Source organism: Ranitomeya imitator, chromosome 2, assembly GCF_032444005.1.
Source record: "Ranitomeya imitator isolate aRanImi1 chromosome 2, aRanImi1.pri, whole genome shotgun sequence".
NCBI classification, from domain to species: domain Eukaryota; kingdom Metazoa; phylum Chordata; class Amphibia; order Anura; family Dendrobatidae; genus Ranitomeya; species Ranitomeya imitator.
The window spans coordinates 104171140-104183438 of NC_091283.1; the positions used below are offsets into that span (position 1 = coordinate 104171140).

The window sequence follows — 12299 nt, forward strand, 5'->3', positions numbered from 1 at the left end:
AAATATTTTATACTGCGCCTTCCATAAATGAATTCCCTAAATATCCACCATTGCCTAAAAGAACACAGCAAGGTGCATCTATCAAGTCTGTAATATTGTTTTAGAATACCAAACCTGGCACATCACAGGCGACTGACCACAATCGAGGAAACAAAAAACAAGAAAACACGGTGGGCAGGGGATAGAAACGATCAATGCCAGAATATTTTCTATAAAATGTTAGTTCATTGCACAATTATAAGAAACCAATACAAAAACACAGCCAGTGGGAAAATATATCACATGTAATTATTCACTACAAACACGGTTTCCCTTTACACATACCCACAAAATAATTTTTATAGCAGCACATTGTTAAAGGATCTTTTGTTTGAATAAGATTTATTATAAGGAGCCCATCACCCCCAAAACTCGTCATATGGGGGATTTAGTACCTACAAAAAAATCACTGATTTAGTTTTCTCAGTTATGATTATTCAAAACATTATCTTTAAATATTAAGCAAAAGAGGGTGTTCGGTGCAGCCTTGGCCCGGCCAAACTCTGCAACTTTCGCACCCTCTCCCTTCATAGACAGCATTCGGCTTCTCAGAAGGAGCACTGCCTGATATCAACTCGGCCATGCACGCTCACACCGACACTGCAAGAGCAGAGTAGGCACACACACACACACATCGCTCTTGTGCTGTAGCCACTCGCTCACTTCATCTCAGTGGATCATTTTAGTGAGCGGCCACAGAAGACACGGGAGATAGATGTGTGCATAAAACTGTATTGAGTGCTAAAGTAAAATTAGAGAAAGGGTATTGTGCCCAATTCATTACAAGGCATTCTCCTTTTGATAAGTAAGATGCATTGTAATAGTCTATTTATGCGCAGCAGCTATACATTTGCGCTACAAAATTGCACAAAAATAAGTCCTGAAAGTTGAAGCATGCAGAGAAAATCAGTTACATTCACCTGCTCTTACCACCTGGGGTACCAGAACAGGATGCCCTCCATCGGCAATGGAAGTGAGAATATTCCATTCTTCAGCCACTTGAAAGCTGGGGACTGATTGGCTGCAGTGGTCAGGTGATTGCAACTGGGCATAATTGGAGGCACATCTGATGATGCACATTCTAGTCAACCACAGCCAGAGGCCCCAGCGGTCAGGTGATCAAATAGGAGGACGTCATTATTTCTGGTCCCAATAGAGAACCCTGTGGGTATGTGCACACGTCAGGATTTCTTGCAGAAATTTTCCTGACAAAAACCGGACATTTCTGCCAGAAATCCGCATGCGTTTTTACCGCGATTTTGACGCGTTTTTGGTGCGTTTTTTCCCAAATGCATAGAATTGCAGGAAAAACGCAGAAAATCCGCAAAAATAATGAACAAGCTATTTTTTTTACCGCGATGCGTTTTTTTTCGCGGAAAAAAACGCATCCATGTGCACAAAACATGCAGAATGCATTCTAAATGATAGAATGCATAATGTATGCGTTTTTAATGAGTTTTTATAGCGTTTTTAGCGCGAAAAAGCGCAAAAAAACCTGAACGTGTGCACATGGAAAACCTGAACGTGTGCACATGGCCTGTGAGCGACCTGCATTGGGGCAAAGTGGGTAAGAGCAGGAGACTATACCGGATTAATTTACACCATTATCTGCCATCAATGCAATTTTTATCAAGGATGGATGGCCCCTTAAAACGCCACATACATTTTTTTTTTTATGCATTTAACAGCCTCTCTGAAAAGGCAAAAAACGTTATTACAGTGATGTGGCTTGTAGGTCATGTTGGAGTATACAACAGCTAAAGGGTCTGTGTTGAGCAGATAGCGCAATCTTCATTAGAGTTTAATGCTGCACTGAGTGACCTCTCCGTTTTGTTCTGTGTCAGTTCTCTTTCATAATTCTCCATATTATGGTGATTAAAGATGATGGCTGCGGTATTTCCCAAGTAAAAATATTAATTCCCTGACAATGTCTGAGTGTTAATGAGTCTGCTGAAAGCAGAAATCTGCAACAGGTAAAAACACCATTGAAACGAGTGGATAGCGTGTACAACAGGTCAGGAGCAGAGCTTGTGTCCTCATAACAGTCTGTTAGACACTTAATATCACATTTAAAAGGGGTTAAAATTAAAAAAAATAAAATCACCAGAACGTGCAACATCAACTTTGCCCCTTTGTGTGTTGGGTATATTAACACTTCCAAATTACTATAGCCATCAGTACTCTATTCTTTAGATCGTTATCTAATGAATTGATTGCTGCTGGGGCGCAACTTGTTTACCGCCAGCTACACAGTGCATTGTAACAAGTCATGCACACAATACCCTGCATTCGTATATATCCGGCCATTGAATGCGCTCATTTTCAGCACAGTTATAGAAACCTTGCTCCTCTTGTGTTATTCATACTACAGCCATTGGGTCACTGCCGCCCCTGACAGTCTGTAAATACTCACCCACACAGAGAATATTGAAACAAAAGCCTTGATTAATTGATTTATTAACCAGTTGATCCGGCATGCTGTCAAACCCCACATGTCCAGAGAGAGGTGGAGAACGACACCCTTCACCCTAAAGTAATGCAAGAAAAGACAAAAGCAGGAGATTTTATTATTATTATTATTCAGACTACAGAACCTCATGAAACGAATAATGACATTGATACCCATATAGCAGTCACGAGACATGGCACAACGTGTCACATTCAGAAATAAACAGCATGACTGTGATCTGCCGCAACGGACAGATCTGTGCACAGGCGATTTATGCTCCATACAAAACACTGTTCACTGTTCGGGAGACATGAGCTGGAACAAGCAGAGACTAAGAAGCAGGAAACATTCTTGGGAGCTGCCAAAATCACTAGTGTCCGAAAGCAGAGAACAGAAATATTTCAACTCGGAAGCATGGGGCATTCTCAAGTGATGAGAATCTCAGAGTGACACCGCAAAATGGAAACTTCTCGTTATGAATGGGGAAAGTTGTTGGAAAGCAATTGGGTAAAACATCAAACTCTTAAACGAGGGTCTATATAATTTCGTTCAACTTCTGTTTCTGTATAATATTATGCCCTGCGTTTGTTGCCATCTCGCCATTTTTAATTTCCTGTATGTAGAGGGTCACATCAATAAGGATCACTAAGGAAGGTTTTAGGGAATACGAGATAGAGGCACAAAATCACGGGTGAGGTAAGCCCACCAGCATCAGGGGCTTATCTACAGCATTCTGGAATGCTGTAGATAAGCCCCCAATGTATCCTAAAAGATAAGAAAAAGAGATTAGATTATACTCACCAGGGGCGGTCCTGGTCCGGTCCGATGGGTGTCGCGGTCCGTTCCGGCACCTCCTATCTTCATCAGATGACGTCCTCTTCTTGTCTTCACGCTGCGGCTCCAGCGCAGGTGTATTTTGTCTGCCATGTTGAGGGCAGAGCAAAGTACTGCAGTGCGCAGGTGCCGGACCTCTCTGACCTTTCACGGCGCCTGCGCACTGCAGTACTTTGCTCTGCCCTCAACAGGGCAGGGCAGGTACATTATACATGTTTATTCCCTTTGTGTGTATTGGAACAACACATAAAAAATGAGAAAAAAGGTAAATTGGACATAATTTCACACAAAACACCAAAAATGGGCTGACAAAATTGTTGGCACCCTCAGCTTAATATTTGGTTGCACACCCTTTGGAACAAATACCGTAACTGCAATCAATCGCTTCCTATCACCATCAACAACCTTCTTACACCTCTTCACTGGAATTTTGAACAATTATTCTTTTGCAAAATGCTCCAGGTCTCTCATATTTGAAAGGTGACTTCTCCCAACCGCAATTTTAAGATCCCTCCACAGGTGTTCAATGGGATTTAGATCCGGACACATTGCTGCCACTTCAGAACTCTCCAGTGCTTTGTTTCCAACCAGTTCTGGGTGCTTCATGAAGCATATTTAGGGTCATTGTCCTGCTGGAAGACCCATGATGCAAACCCAGCTTTCTGACACTGGGCACAACATTGCAACCTAAAATCCTCTAGTAATCTTCAGATTTCATGATTCCTTGCACACAGTCAAGGAACCCAGTGTTAGAGGCAGCAAAATAACCCCCAAACATCTTTGAACCTTCACTATATTTGACTGTAGGTACTGTGTTCTTTTCTTTATAGGCCTCAGTTGAATGATGTGCTTTACCAAAAAGCTTTATATTGGTCTACCGTAATTTGTCCACAAGACGCTTTCCTAGAAGGATTTTGGCTAACGTAAATTTTAGCTATCTGAAGTCTGTCAGCAGTGGGGGTTTTCTGCAAATGTTAATGAATAGTTCACACTGACACTGATGCACCCTGAGTCTGCAGAACAGCTTGAATGTTTTTGGAACTTGATTGGGGCTGCTTATCCACTATCCGGTGTTGCAATCTTTCATATATTTTTTTCTCTGCCATCCACGTCCATGGGAGATTAGCATGGAGAACGGAACATCAATATCTCTGGGATGGACTTGTAAGCTTGAGATTGCTGATATTGTTCAACAATTTTAGTTCTCAGACCGTTCTCTTCTTTTCGTGTTCTTCATGCTTGGTGTTGTGCACACAAACACAATGCAAAGATTGACTCAAATTCCTCTTTTCAGCTGTGGTTGTCATATTGCCCACACCTGTTATTTGCCACAGGTGAGTTTGAACAAGCATCACATGCAATTTTGGGAAGGTGCCAATAATTTTGTCCTGCCATTTTTGGGGTTGTGTGTGAAATGTCCAATTTGCTTTTTTTTTTTTGTTTGCTTTTGTGTTGTTCCAATACACACAAAGGAAATATACATGTGTATAACAAAACCTGCGCTTTACCTGCGGATTAACTGCGGATTTCCTGCGGATTTCACCTGCGGATTCCTATTGAGGAGCAGGTGTAAAACGCTACGGAATCCACACAAACAATTGACATGCTGCGGAAAATAAACCGCAGCGTTTCCGTGCGGTATTTCCCACATCATGGGCACTGCGGATTTGGTTTTCCATAAGTTTACATGGTACTGTAAACACCATGGAAAACTGCTGTGAATCCGCAGCGTGTGCACATAGCCTTAAAGGGCAGGTAGGATCCAGCTCTGATTGAAAATAGCTGAAGGCCTCATTCAGACATCTGTTTTTCACATACGTGTTCCATTTTTCACAGACTGAACATATACCCATTATGGTCTATGGAGTCGTTTGCATGTCTCCATGATTTTCCTTTCAGACGTGTGCTTTTTGTTTTTTTATCCAAGTCACTGATCAAAATTATCCACAAAAGTTTATGGGTCCAGGAAAAACATGGACAGCATGTGAATGCCATCATCAGTGTGAGGTTTGTGATTACCATTGCAATGTATACCTTGCATTTTATTTCATATGTGAAAAATTACTGATGAAAGACAGATCCAAAATGCTGATAAACAATGGTCCATTTTTCTTTTTGACATGGGAGAAAAAAATAAATAAACAGAAGTCTTAATAGGACAAATGTAAGGAGTGCTCAGTCAGCTATGCAGCCAGTCACAAATACGATAATGTACATCGTTTAACCCCTTCATGACCCAGCCTATTTTGACCTTAAAGACCTTGCCGTTTTTTGCAATTCTGACCAGTGTCCCTTTATGAGGTAATAACTCAGGAACGCTTCAACGGATCCTAGCGGTTCTGAGACTGTTTTTTCGTGACATATTGGGCTTCATGTTAGTGGTAAATTTAGGTCAATAAATTCTGCGTTTATTTGTGATAAAAACGGAAATTTGGCGAAAATTTTGAAAATTTCGCAATTTTCACATTTTGAATTTTTATTCTGTTAAACCAGAGAGATATGTGACACAAAATAGTTAATAAATAACATTTCCCACATGTTTACTTTACATCAGCACAATTTTGGAAACAAAATTTTTTTTTGTTAGGAAGTTATAAGGGTTAAAATTTGACCAGCGATTTGTCATTTTTACAACGAAATTTACAAAACCATTTTTTTTAGGGACCACCTCACATTTGAAGTCAGTTTGAGGGGTCTATATGGCTGAAAATACCCAAAAGTGACACCATTCTAAAAACTGCACCCCTCAAGGTACTCAAAACCACATTCAAGAAGTTTATTAACCCTTCAGGTGCTTCACAGCAGCAGAAGCAACATGGAAGGAAAAAATGAACATTTAACTTTTTAGTCACAAAAATTATCTTTTAGCAACAATTTTTTTATTTTCCCAATGGTAAAAGGAGAAACTGAACCACGAAAGTTGTTGTCCAATTTGTCCTGAGTACGCTGATACCTCATATGTGGGGGTAAACCACTGTTTGGGCGCACGGCAGGGCTTGGAAGGGAAGGAGCGCCATTTGACTTTTTGAATCAAAAATTGGCTCCACTCTTTAGCGGACACCATGTCACGTTTGGAGAGCCCCCGTGTGCCTAAAAATTGGAGCTCCCCCACAAGTGACCCCATTTTGGAAACTAGACGCCCCAAGGAACTTATCTAGATGCATAGTGAGCACTTTGAACCCCCAGGTGCTTCACAAATTAATCCGTAAAAATGAAAAAGTACTTTTTTTTCACAAAAAAATTCTTTTAGCCTCAATTTTTTCATTTTCACATGGGCAACAGGATAAAATGGATCCTAAAATGTGTTGGGCAATTTCTCCTGAGTACACCAATACCTCACATGTGGGGGTAAACCACTGTTTGGGCACATGGTAAGGCTCGGAAGGGAAGGAGCGCCATTTGACTTTTTGAATGAAAAATTATTTCCATCGTTAGCGGACACCATGTCGCGTTTGGAGAGCTCCTGTGTGCCTAAACATTGGCGCTCCCCCACAAGTGACCCCATTTTGGAAACTAGACCCCCCAAGGAACTTATTTAGATGCCTAGTGAGCACTTTAAACCCTCAGGTGCTTCACAAATTGATCTGTAAAAATGAAAAAGTACTTTTTTTTCACAAAAAAATTATTTTCGCCTCAATTTTTTCATTTTCACATGGGCAGTAGGGTAAAATGGATCATAAAATTTGTTGGGCAATTTCTCCCGAGTACGTCGATACCTCATATGTGGGGGTAAACCACTGTTTGGGCACTCGGCAGGGCTCGGAAGGGAAGGCGCGCCATTTGACTTTTTGAATGGAAAATTAGCTCCAATTGTTAGCGGACACCATGTCGCGTTTGGAGAGCCCCTGTGTGCCTAAACATTGGAGCTCCCCCACAAGTGACCCCATTTTGGAAACTAGACCCCCCAAGGAACTTATCTAGATGCATATTGAGCACTTTAAACCCCCAGGTGCTTCACAGAAGTTTATAACGCAGAGCCATGAAAATAAAAAATAATTTTTCTTTCCTCAAAAATGATTTTTTAGCCTGGAATTTCCTATTTTGCCAAGGATAATAGGAGAAATTGGACCCCAAATATTGTTGTCCTGTTTGTCCTGAGTACACAGATACCCAATATGTGGGGGTAAACCACTGTTTGGGCGCACGGCAGGGCTCAGAAGGGATGGCACGCCATTTGGCTTTTTAAATGGAAAATTAGCTCCAATCATTAGCGGACACCATGTCACGTTTGGAGAGCCCCTGTGTGCCTAAACATTGGAGATCCCCCAGAAATGACACCATTTTGGAAACTAGACCCCCAAAGGAACTAATCTAGATGTGTGGTGAGGACTTTGAACCCCCAAGTGCTTCACAGAAGTTTATAACGCAGAGCCATGAAAAAAAAAAAAAAATTATTTTCTCAAAAATGATCTTTTAGCCTGCAATTTTTTATTTTCCCAAGGGTAACAGGAGAAATTTGACCCCAAAAGTTGTTGTCCAGTTTCTCCTGAGTAAGCTGATACCCCATATGTGGGGGTAAATCACTGTTTGGGCACATGCCGGGGCTCGGAAGTGAAGTAGTGACGTTTTGAAATGCAGACTTTGATGGAATGCTCTGTGGGCGTCACGTTGCGTTTGCAGAGCCCCTGATGTGGCTTAACAGTAGAAACCCCCCACAAGTGACCCCATTTTGGAAACTAGACCCCCAAAGGAACTTATCTAGATGTGTGGTGAGCACTTTGAACCCCCAAGTGGTTCATAGAAGTTTATAATGCAGAGCCGTGAAAATAATAAATACGTTTTCTTTCCTCAAAAATAATTATTTAGCCCAGAATTTTTTAATTTTCCCAAGGGTAACAGGAGAAATTTGACCCCAATATTTGTTGTCCAGTTTCTCTTGAGTATGGTGATACCCCATATGTGGGGGTAAACTACTGTTTGGGCACATGCCGGGGCTTGGAATTGAAGTAGTGACGTTTTGAAATGCAGACTTTGATGGAATGCTCTGCGGGCGTCACGTTGCGTTTGCAGAGCCCCTGATGTGCCTAAACAGTAAAAACCCCCCACAAGTGACCCCATTTTGGAAACTAGACCCCGAAAGGAACTTATCTAGATGTGTGGTGAGCACTTTGAACCCCCAAGTGCTTCATAGAAGTTTATAATGCAGAGCCGTGAAAATAATAAATACGTTTTCTTTCCTCAAAAATAATTATTTAGCCCAGAATTTTTTATTTTCCCAAGGGTTACAGGAGAAATTGGACCCCAAAAGTTGTTGTCCAGTTTCTCCTGAGTACGCTGATACCCCATGAGTGGGGGTAAACCACTGTTTGGGCACACGTCGGGGCTCAGAAGGGAAGTAGTGACTTTTGAAATGCAGACTTTGATGGAATGGTCTGCGGGTGTCACGTTGCGTTTGCAGAGCCCCTGGTGTGCCTAAACAGTAGAAACCCCCACAAGTGACCCCATTTTAGAAATTAGACCCCCCAAGGAACTTATCTAGATATGTGGTGAGCACTTTGAACCCCCAAGTGCTTCACAGACGTTTACAACGCAGAGCCGTGAAAATAAAAAATCATTTTTCTTTCCTCAAAAATTATGTTTTAGCAAGCATTTTTTTTGATTCACAAGGGTAACAGGAGAAATTGGACCCCAGTAATTGTTGCGCAGTTTGTCCTGAGTATGCTGGTACCCCATATGTGGGGGTAAACCACTGTTTGGGCACACGTCAGGGCTCGGAAGTGAGGGAGCACCATTTGACTTTTTGAATACGAGATTGGCTGGAATCAATGGTGGCGCCATGTTGCGTTTGGAGACCCCTGATGTGCCTAAACAGTGGTAACCCCTCAATTCTACCTCCAACACTAACCCCAACACACCCCTAACCCTAATCCCAACTGTAGCCATAACCCTAAACACAACCCTAACCGCAACACACCCCTAACCACAACCCTAACCCCAACACACCCCTAACCATAACCACAACCCTAATTCCAACCCTAACCCTAAGGCTATGTGCCCACGTTGCGGATTCGTGTGAGATATTTTCGCACCATTTTTGAAAAATCCGCGGGTAAAAGGCACTGCGTTTTACCTGCGGATTTTCCGCGGATTTCCAGTGTTTTTTGTGCGGATTTCACCTGCGGATTCCTATTGAGGAACAGGTGTAAAACGCTGCGGAATCCGCACAAAGAATTGACATGCTGCAGAAAATACAACGCAGCGTTTCCGCGTGGTATTTTCTGCACCATGGGCACAGCGGATTTGGTTTCCATATGTTTACATGGTACTGTAAACCTGATGGAACACTGCTGCGAATCCGCAGCCAAATCCGCACCGTGTGCACATAGCCTAATTCTAAAGGTATGTGCACACGCTGCGGAAAACGCTGCGGATCCGCAGCAGTTTCCCATGAGTTTACAGTTCAATGTAAACCTACGGGAAACAAAAATCGCTGTGCCCATGCTGCGGAAAAACTGCACGGAAACGCAGCGGTTTACATTCCGCAGCATGTCACTTCTTTGTGCGGATTCCGCAGCGGTTTTACAACTGCTCAAATAGAAAATCGCAGTTGTAAAACCGCAGTGAAATGCGCAGAAAAACCGCGGTAAATCCGCCATAAATCCGCAGCGGTTTAGCACTGCGGATTTATCAAATCCGCAGCGGAAAAATCCGCAGAGGACCAGAATACGTGTGCACATACCGAAACCCTAACCCTAGCCCTAACCCTACCCCTAGCCCTAACCCTACCCCTACCCCTAGCCCTAACCCTAACCCTATTCTAACATTAGTGGGAAAAAAAAAATTTCTTTATTTTTTTATTGTCCCTACCTATGGGGGTGACAAAGGGGGGGGTCATTTATTATTTTTTTTTATTTTGATCACTGAGATATAATCTATCTCAGTGATCAAAATGCACTTTGGAACGAATCTGCCGGCCGGCAGATTCGGCGGGCGCACTGCGCATGCGCCCGCCATTTTGGAAGATGGCGGCGCCCAGGGAGAAGACGGACGGGACCCCGGCTGGATCGGTAAGTATGATGGGGTGGGGGGGGACCACGGGGGGGGGGATCGGAGCACGGGGGGGGAATTGGAGTGCGGGAGGGGTGGAACGGAGCACGGGGGGCGTGGAACGGAGCACGGGGGGGCTGGAATGGAGCACGGGGGGGTGGAACGGAGCACCGGGGGGGGTGGATCGGAGTGCAGGGGGGGTGATTGGAGCACGGGGGGGGTGATTGGAGCACGGGGGGGTGATTGGAGCACGGGGGGAGCGGACAAGAGCACGGGGGGAGCGAAGCACTGGACGGAGGGGAGCCGGAGCAGTGTACCGGCCAGATCGGAGGGCTGGGGGGGCGATCGGAGGGGTGGGGTGGGGGCACACTAGTATTTCCAGCCATGGCCGATGATATTTCAGCATCGGCCATGGCTGGATTGTAATATTTCACCCGTTATAATGGGTGAAATATTACAAATCGCTCTGATTGGCAGTTTCACTTTCAACAGCCAATCAGAGCGATCGTAGCCACGAGGGGGTGAAGCCACCCCCCCCCTGGGCTAAACTACCACTCCCCCTGTCCCTGCAGATCGGGTGAAATGGGAGTTAACCCTTTCACCCGATCTGCAGGGACGCGATCTTTCCATGACGCCGCATAGGCGTCATGGGTCGGAATGGCACCGACTTTCATGACGCCTACGTGGCGTCAAAGGTCGGGAAGGGGTTAAAAAAAAAAACGACCAGCTCCTTTGAAAGAAATAAAATTAATATACAGGTATATATTGGATTGCCTTATTTTTTAATATGTCAGACACAGAATGACTGTGTGGCCAAACATTTAGGGTATGTGCACACGTCAGGATTTTCTAGCAGAAATTTCCTGACAAAAACCGGACATTTCTGCCAGAAATCCGCATGCGTTTATTTTGCTTTTTTTTTTTTTTTTGCATTTTTGACTTGTTTTTTCCCAAATGCATAGAATATCATGAAAAACGCAGAAAATCCGCAAAATTAATTAACATGCTGCTTTTTTTTTACCGCAATGCGTTTTTTTTTTGCGGAAAAAAACGCATCATGTGCACAAAAATTGCAGAATGCATTCTAAATGATAGGATGCATATATCTGCAGTTTGTAATGCGTTTTTATCGCGAAAAAACGTGAAAAAAACTGAACGTGTGCACATACCCTTAGCTACACATTCCCACTACTTGTTTTCCCCTCTATCTCCAACCCCCCCTCTCCTCTTATACAGCTCTGGCTTTTTAGAAGGCAGGGAAAAGCAGAGATAGATGGAAAACAAAACAAGTGGGTGGGAAGGTGCAATGAAATGTTTGGCCACACCAAGGGTGCACCGAGCCCCCTGTACTTGGTTTGAACAGTCATTCTGTGCCAACAAACTCTCTTTAGGGCTCATACTCACTTGCATGAAATACGGCCGAGTCTCGCATGGTAACACCCGGCTCTGCCGCCGGCACTTGGGAGCGGAGCGTGCAGCTCCATGTATTGCTGTGCGGCCGCACGCTCCGCTCTGGAGTGCCGGCGGCAGAGCCGTGTTTTAACCTGCTGACTCGGCCACATTTCACGCAAGTGAGTATGAGCCCTTAGAGATGTATCCTACAAGCTTCCAATTTGTTTCTCAGCCGTAAATAAGCAAAAGTACAAGCAATTTAAATATTTCAAAACCAGGTCTATAAAATGTATAAAGTTTAAGCACAAAAATTGAGGCCAAGTTCATAAGACAAGCTTTTGGTGCGTTTCTTGACACTGCGTATTTTTGCTCTTATAAAAATACAGTGTCCAGCAAAGCGGATGTGATTTATAGATATCCCATGCCCATTGTGCTTCTTTTGAACACTGAGTAAACTCACTAGTGGGGCGGGTTTACAAGCCGCAAGATGACTTATTCTCTTGTGGGTACGCCAAGTTTTCTGTGCGGAAATTACTCAGGTAATAATAATAATTTTATTTATTATAGCGCCAACATATTCCGCAGCGCTTTACAAATT

General features: G+C 43.5%; 1 protein-coding gene across 4 annotated transcripts in view; it reads right to left on the reverse strand.

The window, feature by feature from the left end:
- Positions 1-12299, reverse strand: part of SEPTIN6 (septin 6) — a 111265-nt gene that overhangs the window by 76578 nt on the left and 22388 nt on the right. For all 4 annotated transcript variants that reach the window (XM_069747101.1, XM_069747098.1, XM_069747100.1 and 1 more), the window contains exon 2: positions 2453-2567. In XM_069747101.1, coding sequence (XP_069603202.1) covers positions 2453-2567 — 115 coding nt within the window. The remainder of the gene's footprint in view (positions 1-2452; positions 2568-12299) is intronic.